At 36.5% G+C, this 15,901-nt stretch overlaps 2 protein-coding genes across 5 annotated transcripts in view; one reads left to right on the top strand and one right to left on the bottom strand.

Moving 5' to 3' along the window:
* cep85l (centrosomal protein 85L) overlaps positions 1-15,901 on the bottom strand; it is a 67,920-nt gene that overhangs the window by 19,296 nt on the left and 32,723 nt on the right. For both annotated transcript variants that reach the window (XM_039692264.2, XM_039692263.2), the window contains exon 3: positions 12,775-13,478. In XM_039692264.2, the coding sequence (XP_039548198.2) occupies positions 12,775-13,478 (704 nt within the window). The remainder of the gene's footprint in view (positions 1-12,774; positions 13,479-15,901) is intronic.
* On the top strand, positions 1,647-11,599 carry pln1 (phospholamban 1). 3 transcript variants are annotated; one of them, XM_089118854.1, is made up of 4 exons: positions 1,647-1,759; positions 7,315-7,333; positions 8,175-8,479; positions 10,379-11,599. In XM_089118854.1, exons 3-4 carry the CDS (start codon positions 8,325-8,327, stop codon positions 10,395-10,397), a joined length of 174 nt encoding a protein of 57 aa, XP_088974980.1. In that variant the 5' UTR covers positions 1,647-1,759; positions 7,315-7,333; positions 8,175-8,324; the 3' UTR covers positions 10,398-11,599. The 3 variants fall into 3 exon arrangements, 2 of the variants coding, with proteins under 2 accessions (XP_088974980.1, XP_039548201.1); XR_005625746.2 differs by lacking the exon at positions 8,175-8,479; XM_039692267.2 differs by lacking the exon at positions 7,315-7,333.

Below are 15,901 nucleotides of genomic sequence, written 5' to 3'. Positions count from 1 at the left end.
CAGTCATTTTGGTGAAGCGAGTTGTCCATGGGAGATTAAAGCCCAATGGAAACACTTATCATTTCTAAACAAGAAGACCTTCAAACTAGTGCACTTGTGCTTTTTAGAAATTTTTAGACAATTTATGGTTTTGGTCAACAAGTGGTGTTCATCCAGACCTTTCCAAAGGTTTTGCATTGGCTGGAGACTACACTGAAATTGGATGCCATCGTAATTACTTTTCCATTCCTCATGTCCTCTTCAATCTCTAAAAGCTTCTCTGACTATAGCGAACAGAGCTCCTTATAAGGAAGAGAACTTTGGGATGTTTTTATCTCAAAATAGAACTCAAACAATAAAAAAAAAAGCTAAAATATGCAAGAAAGTTCCCAGAGACCCCTGAGGATGCTCTTAAACCATAGGTTGAAGATGTTTATAGTCTATTATGATCTCACAAACAATCTTCTCAATAAAACCGGTCATTTAGAACACATGCTGTTCTGGCAGCAACATCAAGAGAATATCTGTATTAATCCACCAACTGGAATCTCCGGTGAGACTGAGAGCTGCTGGATACGGTTACAGAGTAAATTCCACGAGGGCTAAACAGTTCAGAGTAGAGAACACATTCAAATGCAAGAAAAACGATATATTAGACATATTTTGTGCAATTAAATGGCAGTTTTTTTGCACTCAACTGGGAAACTGTGTGCTGTGAACCTATGCGCATGCAGAAGGAGTAAGATATGTCGACACCTTATCGAAGTGCACAATTCTTGTCATTTGATGATACATTTAGGCACTGCTCCGTTATACACAGCTAACTGTGTTTGAGAGATGCACATGAGAAAAGCGAGCAAAGAGAAGAAGCGCTGGGCAGACAGAACAGCTGTATATAGGCTGTTATATATTGTACCCAAATAATACATTAGTTATCGAATTGGCTGCTCAATCACACCTTTTAATCGATCCGAAATTTCAATCTGATTGAAAGGGGAGGTTTATTACTTTCATAATCTAATCGAGAGAACTGAACTGAAAGCACTGCGCATATGTGCAATGATGTACGGAACAAGCTCCAGCCGGCCCTGAATTGTCCTTAAACCTCTCGAAATGCTGGCTGTGGATGCCAAAAACGCAGAAAATCGAACCAGATCCGAATTTTTTTTATGACGGACGGAAGTTTCTATTTCTATTAAATTTATTTTAGACCTGAATGAATTTGCTTTACTTTAATTTTGCCAGCAATGTAAAGTTTCACCAGCAAAAAATAAAATAAAACAATAATACTCATACTACATAACACATAAATTCAATAAATGATTTATTTTATACATGGATGCATTTTCTATATAATATTGGCTGCAATGCAAAATCTGATCTGAAAACCAAAACAAAAAACACCACCAGTAATAAAATAAAATAATAAAATTGAATAAAAAAATAGATAAATAAAAAAAAATCATCTAACAGTGACACTGACTCTGCAACCAAATGCAGGACATATTAAGACTATCCAATACAACCTAATTTTGGTATGCTGTTTTTATGTGAGGATAAAAGCTTGTAAAAAGCTCCCCCCCACCCCCAAAAAAAAGAATGAGATAGCTCAGACCCCTCCTACGCATCTCTATACTCAACTCTCCTCCTATACTCCACCCCTTCACTTTTTCTTCCATAAACTTTCCAACTTCACATTGTTGCCACAGACCGTCCTTTCCACTAAAAGAAAACTAGAGCAACGGAATTGAACCCCAATACTGTTCATCTACAGATTTAGGTAGGTAACCTTTTCTTGTGTATCTTGCATATCAGTTTAAGGAGCACAATAGTCATCTAACAGTCCACAATCAGTTTATCTAGATTTTGTCTTTGACTGTTATCACATCTGGCTATTGTGTCTATCACTGTTTCACCAATTGCATCCAAATTCTTTTACATTGCAGAAAAAAATAGAAACACATCTAATTTGGGTCAAGCGAATCCAAAACCAGCTTAAATTCGCAGTGCTTTCTTAAGATTGATTTGTTGACAAGGTAATCTTAAAAACTTAATTTGTTCAAATCATCATAGAAAGGTCTTGAACAGCGACATGCAATTTTCACAAGTAAGAGTACAGAAAATATCCAAGCTATTATGATAAATAATTGGAGGGTTACTCATCAGTTTTATATTCTTACACAGCAGTGGCTGATGTTTCAGAGATTCACCAGAGTTTTGTCTGCTGGTCTTTGTACGGCTCTGTGCGCTCACCATAAACAGCGAGCCAGACACATTCTTCTCCGAACACAAATCGGGGAGATGTGACTTAGACTGACTCTGACCTACACACAACACCCCAGATCTGCACTCCACAGGGAGATCTGACAACCCTTCATTTCAGCACAAATGAGCTCGCTGCATTCACCGCGGCCCTGCAGAGTAGGAAAGGTTAACTGCATACAGAAGCCTGTTAAAGCAGGAATCACACACACATTTGTGGTCTCTGCATTTGTGGAAATATTCAAGCAATAAAGATATTTGTAGCATCTAATTTATTACACCTCAAACACATTTTCACCTTGATGATTATGTATAATTACATTTTTTAAAAACATTTATTCTATACATTTATTTCAATTATATGAAATATAAAATACATTTTAATATTTCACCAAACATTATAAAAATATTTTGGTAACACTTCACAATAAGCTTTTATTTAATGCAAGTCAATGTATTAACTAATAGTAACTGACAATGAACAGTACATTTTCTACAGTATTTTTTAATAAGTAAATGTTGAAATTAGCATTAAATAAGATTATTAAACGCATTAGAAGTAGGTATTTTTCCATCATTAGTTCATGTTAATTAATGTAAACAAATGGAACCTTCTTGACAAGTTTTATAGGCCTATATTTTTTATATAATTTATGTTAGAATTGTATAAAATGTGTGTGTGTGTATGTATACATATATATGGCACAATAGATTTTTAATTATTTATAATTTAAATATAGCATTAAAATAGCATTAAATATAGCATTATTTATAATTTAAATATAGCATTAAGCATGTAAATCTGACTTTTTAGTGAGGTTTTATTGCAGTATTCTTAGTATAATTTAGTTGGACTGATAGTTGAAATGGAGAATGGATGAATTAATTAATAGATAGATGTATTTGAGTGACTAATTATTACATTTTATATTGTATATTTTGTATTGTAATTCACCTGCTCGGGGACTGCAGATGGAAACTAGCTTAAATCTAAATCTGGTGCAAAGCATTTTTTAATTAATGTTTTTTTGCACATTGTCCCTGTTGAAATAAATAAATAAATAAATGAAATGAAATTATATATAAAACTGCTATGTTTTATATATATATATATATATATATATATATTTCAAGCAATTTCTGGACAGATGTTGTGACTTAAACATCTGTGCATTGAATGCTATCTATATAGTGCAGTAATAATTCAAACAGTAGTTTCAGATGTTTCATTATTTTAAATACATTTTTTTATTATGAGTGACTTTAATTAAACTGTATAAAATTATATCAATACTGTATCAGAAAGATCTAAAGATTTAAAGAAATATAGTGGCAAAAAAAACAACAATTAAATATCAATAACTGTATAGGCACAATCCATAGTGTGCATGGCCAAAAATGTCTGTCCTAATGCCAGTTCAACAGGCACTGTCCTACCTGTTTAGAGTCATGTCCTCAGAGGCATCACCAATCCACTAAAAATCCCTCAACATTGCTCTGCGATGCCATCATGGAAAGATCAGCATCGAGGCCAACTGAGTGCACTCGCTTGGCCTTAAGTGGACTTATTTGTGCAAGGAAGTTACAATAAGCTATGCAGGAGAGAGTAAAAAATATGCACATAAACATACTCAGGCATGGGAAATCTCTGGGCCAGTATTTCAGACCATATCCTTTTTTGGTGCGATTCTATCCTATTTTTTGCTCCACTTGTTTTCTCTTTTCCACAACTTTCTTGGCAGTGTCTGTGCATTTTAATGCTGATGAGTTGGCTTTTTGTTGCCAAAGGATGGCTTGAGAGAGTTGATACAAATCTGCTCTGAATAACCATATGAGGAAGGGTATCTTAAGCATACGACCTGCTCGATACCCTCCCAAGGAGATTGTTAATGATCTTATCAATCCCTGTGGTGATGGGGGACATGACTCCTGACTAGCTAACTAGGGCGATGGAATGCAGGAGTCCTGTAGTGCTGACAAACAGCTCTCGCAAGCCCGTCGCCACCAGCAGCATGTTTATCTCCTCCGTGTCACGTGTTGGGCGCCTGAATGAACTGCTCAACTCCAGGCTTCACTTCAGTTACTCATCTACTTAACCTCTTTCTACAGTGACACTGGCCAGCTGGATGCAAAGAACACTAAAACAATCGGTGAGGAATAGGTTTTGTTGGTTTAATAGGTGAAAATGAGATGAGACCCAACATACTTCTATCCCACAAAGCATCGTTTCATTTGCGTCACATTAGATCACTGCAAGTAAATTACACAAACAAAACCCTTAAATGATCAAATATACTTTTTAAAGGGATACTCCACTTTTTTTGGAAATAGGCTCATTTTACCACTCCCTCAGAGTTAAAAAGTTTGGTTTTACCATTTTCCAATGTATTCAGCCGATTTTTTTATATTTAGAAGAATATCAGTAACCAGACAGTTTCTGGTCTCATTGACTTCCATAGTAGGAAAAAATATACTATGGAAGTCAATGAGACCAGAAAATGTCTGTTTATTTACTGTCCCGACTATTTATCTCTGAGGGAGTGGTAAAATGAGCCTATTTCCAAAAAAGTGAAGTATCCCTTTAAGTGTTTTCTTCAAGTACTCGACAAAAATGTCCAACTAAGTAGGGTTGTGCAAGACGACATTTTAAAGATTTTCACCTGAGATAGAGAACCAATCACAGAACGGGGAGGGAGCAACAAGATGATGACGACGTATATGCGACACACCGAAGCAGTTTGTTTATATGCAGCAGACGTGAAGTTACATTCTCAATGAATAATCAATGTATTAGCCTGGTCATGGTCATTCAATTATTCGCCTGCGTTTCCCCGTGCTGCCTTGCCGTAGTGCGATTTTATTCATTTTCAATGTATCATACGTCATCTGGTATAATTGAACCGATTGGCTATGAGCTACGTACAGGCGCATTTGATAGATATTCGTAGCACCCAATAATACGGCTCTGGTTATTCGTATACCACGCCTCAAATACGAGAAAATGAACATGTGGTTTCCAATGATACGTGGTCTGGCATTAGCCAGGCTAGTAAATAACACTAAAAAGTTGCAAAGCGCTTATTAGTAAGTCAAATAAATACTTTAACTGAAATTGAAAATAGGAATCGCCACAACTTTTTTCCATGACCTTTTAGGATTTTATCAATTCTACCATTCATTCCAATTTTAGAAATTCCCTTTATATTTCCAGGTAGCGTTGGAAGTGTTTACTAAGGCTGTTTTTAGCTTCACTAGATGCATTCCTAAGGGGACACTTACATGAGATGTTATGCTCAAAGTGTGCTCAAATGCTCAAAGTGTGAGGTGTTCAGAACAGCACAAATTAACTAAATTAAACAGCAAAAATACTGCAAAAAAGCATGCTAACTGAAGCAGCCATTAAAAATATTAAAAGAAAGAGAGTAATAAAAGAAGTACATTGTTTTCCTTAAAGGAAGCCTCAGCTGAAGATTTAAAAACCATTTTAAACAACATAAATTGTGGAAAAGGAGTTACATGTCGAACATGCACGCTATATTCAAGGCCTGTTTCATGTCTTTGCGAGGTGTTGCAAAGGAACTGGTTTCTGTCAAGCAAGACAAGGCTACTCAGTGTGAAAACAAGCAAATCTTACACTTCCCAAAAACACAATCCTCCATATAATATAACTGTGTCCCCATTGATCTAAACTAGTTGCAGCCTACATATCCAACAACAACAAAACAACAACAACAACATCATCCCAGGCCTCTATTACCCTCTTGGTGATAAGTTAGAGTCAGGCTCCGGAGGGACGATTTCAGTGGAATATTGTGGCCACAAAAGGTCATTCCTAAGAATAACCGTATTGCAGCAGTTAACGCAATGCAGCGGCCAATGAAAACACAGGGCACAGGTGCTTCCATGTCCATGATGTTACTCAGGATACGATGCTGCCGAATGCCTCTGTAAGACAGAACTGCCAACAGATTCGAGAAGACAGGAATGAGCAGCAGTCTGAAAGAGAGAGATAAGCTTGTCCGAGACGAGAGCTCCGCTAATACGCAAAGATTTATAATCAAGGCCACTTTATCTTTCGCCGAAAACAGGGTTTCATCTAATCTTTCCGGAGGCGAAGTGCTAAATCCCGATTTAGGCTGTTTTGTACACATGTAAAATAACCAATATAAAACATCTTTCTGAAGCCACCTCTTTTTATTCACTCAGAGCCAAGACGGGATAATGAAAAGAAATAAGCTCACTCCTACACAGTTATATAAAGACACACTATGTCTCATCTTGGAAGCATTCAATAATAATAAAGTAAGTTAATGACATTGCACTTGATGCATAATAGAACAAGGCTTTGTACAAGTACATCTTTTGGTGGAAATGCAAGAGTAAGACTGAAAAATCCACTCTGAACGAAGAATCTAGAGGAAGCGAGACCCCTGCGGTTTTAATTTTAGAAACCTGTCAAGCATCTTCCTTTTAGGTGACATATCTGAAAATGAAACTAGTCAGGGCATAGGAATGCTCTATTTGAGGTTAAAAGCAATTTCATTTGACTAAAATCAGTTGCAAATTGATTGAGTCAGCGACCTTTCACCTTCCACTGACATTTCAAAGCACAGCCGATGAGTACCTTATAAATGATGCTTTTAATTTATGAAATAAATGCTTCATAATTTCTATTTTTCATTTTAGACATCGGACCTTAGTTCAATTAATTAAAATCATCCGAAGACTTAAAATTTTATAAAAGCATGATCACTGAGTTCTCTCTTTCTTTCTGCAATGTATAAAAGCAAACAATTGTTCTGTTCCAAATTCCTGTTTAAATCAACTTCTTGCTACAATACTTCATTGTAAAATCACTTTTCCGCAACATTTGTTATGTGAAAGTCAAAGTGATAAATTCTTATCTAAGCCTGAATCATGTGTAAAAAGGGATAATTTATCCAAAAAAGAAAACCCACCCTTCTGCAGAACACAAAAGAAGATATTTTGTACATGTTTGTCTATACAATAGGATACAAAGTTATTTTTGGGACTCCAACATTCTTCAAACTATCCTCATCTTGTGTTTTGCAGAATCCTACAGGTTTAGAAGGTGAGTAAACTTTGATGAATCAACTACCGCTTTAAAGGAGAACTCCAGCGCAAAATGAAACTTTGGTCGAATAACACATTGGTACCTTGTCGACCGTTCTCTGAGATTTGTTTTCATGATAATCGAATGTAAAGAGTCTAATCTCTAAAAACTGTTTAGTGTATAACGCTAGTATATGGGGGCATTTAATAAGTAAAAAGAAATCGCTAGTTTATACCACTAACAAGGCTCAAAACATCCTCACACTTACACAGTAACATAATGAGGGTCCCTACATGCAAAACAAAGCATTGAGAACTTTGTAAGTGTACAGACCATTTAATAAGAAGATACTTTATAAAGACAATTCACTTCATGTATACAGACAGGAGCCATCTTTGGAAAACAGTCTCGACAAGTCGAACCACGAACGTCATGCTAAGTTAGCTGAACTGTATGCAGTACACCGAACTTCTGAACTCTATGAACAGCGTACCTACATTCATTTTGCATTTATGGACCCTCATTATGTTACTGTGTTAGTGTGGGGCTATTTTGAGCCTTGTTAGTGGCATAAACTAGCGATTTCTTTTTACTTGTTTTATGCCCCCATATACTAGCATTATACCCTAAACAGTTTTAGAGATAAAACTCTTTACATTCGATTATCATGAAAACAAATCTCAGAGAATGGTCGACAAGGTACCAATGAGTTATTAGACCAAAGGTTCATTTTGAGCCGGAGTTCTCCTTTAAGAACATATTAAAGTCTCAAAGTCTTCTGAGATCTAGCAGATCTGCATGTCACGTGTGAATATAGCATGCACATTCACTCTTTCATCTGTCTGCTCCCTCCCCTCAGCCTTGTGTCCACTGGCAACCAGATCACCAACACAACCAGCGCTTCTCGTCCCCAGCTTGGGGTACTCCCGTTCTTCCTTCCTCTCTCCTCCGTCTGCACCTCTCCCCTCTCTCTGCACTAATCAATCCATCCCGCCCACCCCGCTTCGGCATGGACAAGGTGCAGCACATCACACGGGCGGCCATTCGCCGGGCGTCCACCATGGAGGTTCCCCAGCAGGCCAAGCAAAACATGCAGGAGCTCTTTGTCAACTTCTGCCTCATCCTCATCTGCCTGCTGCTCATCTACATCATTGTCTTGCTAATGTGAGCGGGAGTTCCCCTGTAGCCAATGAGGGCGAAGGACTGTACATACATAGGGGGCCAATCGCTTTGAGGGGCGGAGGGTGTGTGGATGGGCGTTGGGCGAAGCTATTTATTATTTTATAGCAGGTTTTGATTAGTTGGGTTGTACATTGCATGATTATCAAAGGCATTATGAATAGCAAATCCAGACTGACACAAGAACGACAATACTGATAGTGGGTGACCAATATGACTTCTTCAGTGGATGTTGTTGTAACATCTAACACAATTTAATTTAATTCCAATGTGGGCCAAATACTAAGGCAGCATCACATGTATCCTTTTTATTTTCATAATGCATAGTGCCATTGAGAAAAAACAACTCCAAGATGGTGGACGAGGCAAAATTAATAAGACAAATTCAAATATTAAGTATAATTGAACATTTTCATTTTAACACCAAAAAATGGCAATAGAAAATAGTAATATTGCCTTTCAAAAGTTTGGGGTCAGTAATTTTTTTTTTTAATTAATAGTTTAATTCAGCAAGGAGGCATTAAATTGATCGAAATGTTACCAAAAATACATAAATAAATGCTGTTCTTCTAAACTTTCTATTCATCAAAAAAGCAAACCTTGAAATGTAGGGTTAGAAGAAGTAGCACAACTTTTTTCAACATCGATAATAATAAGAAATGTGTTTTGTGGGGAAAATCATTCTGTATTTTTGATCAAACAAACGTGAGTATAAGCAACTTCTTTCAAAAAATCTTACAGCCCCAAAACTTTTAGATGATAGTGTAAGTACTGTATATATAACGGCACAATTCATTAGGTAGCATCCAACTTAAAGGAGTAGTTCACTTTTAAAAAAAACTTTTGCTGATATCCATATCATTCTTTCTTCATTTGAAAAGAAATTAAGGTTTTTGATGAAAACATTCCAGGATTTTTCTCCATAAAATGGACTTCAATGGGAAACAAACGGTTCAATGGCCAAAAGACAGTTTCACTGCAAACTGTTCAAAGGGCTTTAAACGATTCCAGACGATGAAAAAGTTTATCAAAATGAACCAATCTTTTTTCATGTCATTTGGTTCATTCAACGAACGAAATGAACGAATTTACTTGGGAAAAGATTCGTTCATTTTGATGAACGAGTTCGAACAGAAGAGTCACGAACGCGCATCACAGAACAGAGCAAGGTGAACACTTGAGCTTATAAAACTTAAACTTTTTTTTTTTTTTTAAATGAGCGATCGTTTCGCTTGATAAGACCCTTATTTATCGTCTGGAATAATTTAAAGCCCTTTGAACAGTTTGCACTGAAACTGTCTTTTGGACCTTGAACGGTTTGGTTCCCATTAAAGTCTATTATATGGAGAAAAATCCTGGAATGTTTTCATCAAAAACCTTAATTTCTTTTCGACTGAAGAAAGAAAGACATGGACATCTTGGATGACATGGGGTTGAGTAAATTATCAGCAAAAGTTTTTTTTAAAAGTGAACTACTCCTCTAAACAGGATTGGAGCTCCATGCAGTGGTGGATTGAGGAACTGACCAGTCTTCACTATGAACTTATGAAGCATGCAACTGTCTTCCCATGTTGTCACTATCCCATCAGTGCATGGCACCTGCAGGCCTGAGAGATATCATCTTCCGTTACACACTATGCCAAACTGAAAAACACTTGCTCAATAAAAAAATGACATGATCACGTGTGTGCAATAAAAAGTGTGCTGCTTCTGTTTCTGACTGATACTCCCACTGTACTAATTTTGTTACACAATCAAAATCAGTATTTTAATGATCACGAAGTCACAGAAAGCTTGAATAATACATAAGAAAACCAGTTATTGTCTGTTTCTCTGACTGTGTCTTGTCAGCAAAGCTCATGTCAGTCTGTCGATCATGTTTAGCTCTTTCTACGGCATATGAGAGATGTAAGCTGCTCGTCCTCCTGGTTACTGGCAAACACGAAGATCTTCCACCCGGGGCTGAATACGCTTGGGCTACACGACGCTACGGCCGAACCCGAACAACGCTGGAAATCTCCATCCCGCCAGTATGGATCTGACCAATAACCGAGGACTAAACCTGCTGCTCAACTTCCTGCTTATTATAGTGGCTCTACTGCTCATGCTCATTCTGGTCAAGCTCCTGTGACCCGAAAATGGCCCGAAACAAGACTAATCGGTATAAGAGACTCCCACTCACTCTACCTCCAAAACCATTTTAAAAACGATCTTTTCTAAGTTAGACAAACCTGTGCATGATTGATAGGCAGAAAATGTTTTTTTGATTGGCTAGTTTTCCAAAGTGGGCTGATCCCCCTTTTTTTGTCTTTAACACATTTTCAGGACACATATTCATATTTGAATTAGTCAATTAACATTTTTTTTTTGAGTCTGACGTTAATTTTCTTTGCTTACAACACCTTTAACCTACAATACATGCTTTGCAAGAGCTTAATGGGGATATAGGCCTACAGTAATTGATTAAAAAACGGGTTACCAAAGCATCACTCTCCAGAATCAAATAAAGAAGGGAAAAAACAAATCAAAATGGATGAAAAATACTCCATTTTAGTTTAAATATCCTGAGGCTTTAAAAACTGACAGGAAGTATATAGGCTACAGTAGGTGCATTGCTTCCTTTCATTATCACTGCGCCCTCTAGTGGTTGTTGCCTTTAACTGCGCACGAAAACAACAACGTAACTAGGATTAAAAATGGGATTTATCTCAAAATGAGATTCTTTTTCTGTGAACAGCAGGAGTGGATTTAAGTACACGGCCACATAAATTAAACTGAAAATGTAGTGAAGCTCCTAAATCACATGACACGCCATTGACACTATTCCTAAAAATAGTTATACTGCTAGATACACACTCCTAATCAGATGTATTTCATAAATAGAAGGACATAGTCATGTTTTTAATGAGAAACACACTGGTTTGCCTATAATATAATCAAAGTTGTAACCTTTATACATTATTTATACTATCACAATCACTGTGTTCTTGTGTTCTCTGTGTGAATATATTTATGAAGTAATGATATACATTTTCATAATGCAAGTCTTTGAGAAATAAGACTGAATGGAAGCAAATGCTGCAAATAAAACCGTTCCACTGAAAACAAATGTATTTGGTTTCTCTTTAGGTTGAATAAAACATTTTGAGCCTCAAGCTGAGAAATTCAAAGACTTCCAATTGGAACAAACACTGAGTCTTTACTCTGTACTACTAAAAAAAAGACACCCAGCACAGGAGACCATAAACAACCTCAAATCAAAAGTGACCTTAATTTACTTTCTTAATGCACATTCCCAGTCATATTGTGTATATTTAACAGTGCACATGATTTCAATCATTGCCTTGTTCTGTTTCTGAAATGACTTGACTTTTCGGCGACGCCAGGAATCCCCTCCACTCAAACGACTATCTATATTCTGGTATGCAACATGCAGTTTTCAGAAAAACACCAGATTTTAAAAATTCCCTAGGATTTTAAAGCAATATCTAAAAGTTAATTTAAATTCAAGTGCAATTCAAGTTAATCTCTACTGACAGCATCTGAGGCATGAATTACCACAATAATGCAAAATAATAATTTTGACTCATCCCATTATACTCATTTTAAATGTATTATATTTTTATTTTTTTAATTGATTTTTTATGTTTTATTTTGAAAAATATCTATCTATCTATCTATCTATCTATCTATCTATCTATCTATCTATCTATCTATCTATCTATCTATCTATCTATCTATCTATCTATCTATCTATCTATCTATCTATCTTTACCTTTTTTTTAATTGACAATGTTAGAAGGGCAAGTAGAAATACATCTGGCCAAACTTTTTTCATTAAATTGGAAATTTTGCCTTGGGAAATAACTAAAATAAAATGTCTAAGTTTATCTAAGTAAACTTTGTATTAATTTTTAAATCGAAGTAAAAATAAATTAAAGCAAAAATTACAAATATTTAATATAATTCATATAATTATTAATAAAAACTATAATAGTATAGAAATAATACTAAAATAACACAATCAATGTCATTTGGAACATCCCTCAAACATGTATTTCAAAAAAAGAAAGAACATCTGATAAATAAAGTTCTGTAAAGCAGGATAATTCACCTTACCACTGTCTCCACCAGAGGGCGCTATTAACCAACTTTTACAAGGCATTCTTCAAAGGTCTCATAAAAAACAATTCAGCATCTGCTTTACAATAGACACAACTAGAGCACCCAGCATATTTTTCTCATCTTCGTATTCCCAGTCAAAAACATTGCAAACTGACCTGTTCTGCTTCCTGGCGTAGCCGCTCTCGCTGCTGCTGTTCCTGTTGCCACGAGCCGCCGCATCCCTCTGGTCCCGGCCGGTACTCCATCTGCTCACTCAGCCACATCTGCGTCCGCACGGCCGGCTGGATGGGCGACCCCCCCACGGCCTGGTGCCTGAGCGTGGGACCTCTCTGCCCGGGCCCGGCCAGGCCGATCGTGGGGGTCTTGCTCTCCGGTAAGGCACTGTAGGAGAGGTCTAACGTGCTGGGCTTGAGCGGAGACGAGCAAGGCGAGTCTGTTTTACCTAGGGTGTTACTGCTGCCCAGGTCATACTTCGTAAAGTCAGAGTTGGTGGAAAGTTTGTGCAGGCTCTCAGAGAGGAAGCCGTCTGAATAAAGAGGGTCCTGTCGGTAGCCATAGAGCACACCTCGATCCAGGGATCCGTGAGGGTCCGTGCGGTACGACGGTCTCCCGGAAGGACTGGTCTTTTCCTGGCCGGTGAGACGGGTGAGGGAGGACCAGCGGCGCACCGGCCGGGGGTCTTTCATGTCCAGGGGGCTGTCGAGGGGAGAGGGGAGCTGGCAGCTGCTCCAGGGGCTTGTGGGGGCAGAGGGAGTGCTGAGTTTGGAGATGGACGGAGATGGCATGACGTGGGCCGTGGGGATGGGACCTTGCGAGCGCAGATGCTGGAAGGACAACGTGCCGCTGGAGCTGGAGTGGTCTGGAGACAGAGAGAAAGAGAGATTAAATCTAGATATTTTTTAATGTGTTGATTCCACTGCTAGCAACAGAAATTACGTTTAAATGTAAACACTTCCTGAGTGTCACTGCATTGCTATCTGTAGGATGACAGATAACCGGCTTGTTATGGATGAAAAAGAGTGACCTTTACTTAATGTGAGACTTAAGTTATTAATTATGCAGTCTTTATTTATTGACCCTTCAGCACAATCCACCTCCCTTGATGCCGCTCAAACAAGCTTTACAAAACATCCCATAAAACTCACCACAGATTTCCCTGACCAATATAAAACATTTTATTATTGTTATAAATAAATTTTAATTATGACTGGATATAATACTTATTTACTAAAGAAAACAAACAAACAAACAAACAAAGAATAGTGTAAGTAGCCCTCAAACCATATTTACTTTATAGCCCTTAATCCTGTAATTGTGGCCAAATGTGGGCACAGAGAACTCAAGTGTGATCCTAATTTTTATTTATTATAAATGTTATATCACTGTCTTCGATAACGTTTTGTTTATCCATTTATGGTGTTTTTTTAATTTATTTTGGGGCATTTTTGAATTTATTTACTTCAAAAAGTACCATATTTTCGATGTAAATTATACTTATTTTTATGTTGTTGTTTTTTTAATTCTAACTACATTAAAATATCATTCCAATAAGTTCTTAGAGCTAAAACCTAAAGATGAAGTGACTTTGCTGTCTCCTGGTGTCTTATTTTGGCTTATTTTACAATGCTCTAAATTATTTTTTCCCATTCATTTCTATGGGTGCCCATTTTTGACACAAATACAAGATTAAGGAGTTTTTTTCACCCACTTAACATTGTAGAATTGAGCCAAAAATAAACTGTGTGTGTTCAGGAGGCAAACTTAGGAAAAGTAGCCAAGTCTTGTACCGCTCAGATCAAGGCAAGTATTTTTTTAAAATAAATCAAAACTATTTTGCCCACATTCGTCCAGAATACGGTTTTAGGGTTAAGTATTAAAATGGTAGGATATTATTCTTGTGTGGACTGGACTGATGAGTGAAAATGAAAAAATAAATCAGTGTTTAAAAGGATTCAACATTATTCTTATGTGGAATTAAGAAATAAAAATAAAAATGTTATAAATAAGAGTTAAAAAAAAGAGTGATATTATTCTTCTGTGCACTGGACTGAATGGAATGACTAACATTGCAAAGCATTATTTGCTATTGAAAATAATGATAAATGAATCAATAATGTGGCTTGTTACTGAATCAGAGACAAATGCAGTCAAATGGAGAGACAAATACTTCTCAGTCAACTGAAGAGTGATTAGACGTGATCACATTAGGGGAAGTGAACCGTTTTTAACGTCCTTGCCCGAAAGGTATTACAAAGAAAAGTTTAGAGTGACACACGCCTCTGATGAAGATCACAGGAAGTGAGGCGTACTAAACATTCTTATTCTTTCCGAGAGACAGTAATGATTGAAAGCAACTGGAGGAAGATGACCTAATACTGACCCTGCCCAGAGTCCTCCTATGTCCCATCATGCACTGGGGTTTTCCCCAGATCACATAGCCTCTCTTTAATACTTTAAAAACAGGCCACAAACACTGCAAGGCAACACGTCATGATAAACAGTGACTGAACTCATCTGACTGTGAGTCACTGGAGGAGAATAACACACACACACACACACACACACACACACACACACACAAGCTGAACGCATCCTTAAACCTACGCACAGAAGAGAACCAAACTTCAAACTTGGAAAGTAATATATATTGTTGTTTAAGCAAATTAGTAAAGTTACATTTATAAGGGTTGAACAAATATGGCTGATGCAAATCTTATTTTAATATTATTTTATAGGTCCAACAATAGTCGCGGTAAAGATTTAACAGTTTATATTAAATAATGACAATTTTTAAATATGTCATGGAATGTTGCAATAGATAAAAGTACATTGAAATGTAATAATAAATAAATAAATTGTTCAATTTATATATTTGAAAAAAGTCATATGAAATAGCTCTTTTAATATGAAAGAAGAAGTACAAAATAAAATACCTTGAAATAAAATGTAGTGGACAACAAAGGAAATCAATATATCATGAAACATTGCGGTTGCAATCAATAAATAAGCATAATGAAAAGCCAGTACAAATAAACAAACATGGCAAGACATGTATTTATGCATTTATTAAATATTTTATTTATTTATTGCAACATTCCATGAAGTATTTAATAATTTTGACATATATACATTTAATTGAGTTAGTCTTTTAAATCCCAATGATGGTCAACATGACAGCATATCTTATAAATCTACACTGGTTTGTCAACTGGTTTATCTTTTATAATCAGAATATTATGTTCAACAGAAAAAAGGATAACTTAAAAAATGTGATGCTTCAGA

This window comes from Pimephales promelas, chromosome 13 (assembly GCF_988280905.1).
Source record: "Pimephales promelas chromosome 13, fPimPro1.hap1.1, whole genome shotgun sequence".
Lineage (NCBI taxonomy): Eukaryota > Metazoa > Chordata > Actinopteri > Cypriniformes > Leuciscidae > Pimephales > Pimephales promelas.
This window is presented reverse-complemented; position numbering and strand designations above follow the sequence as displayed.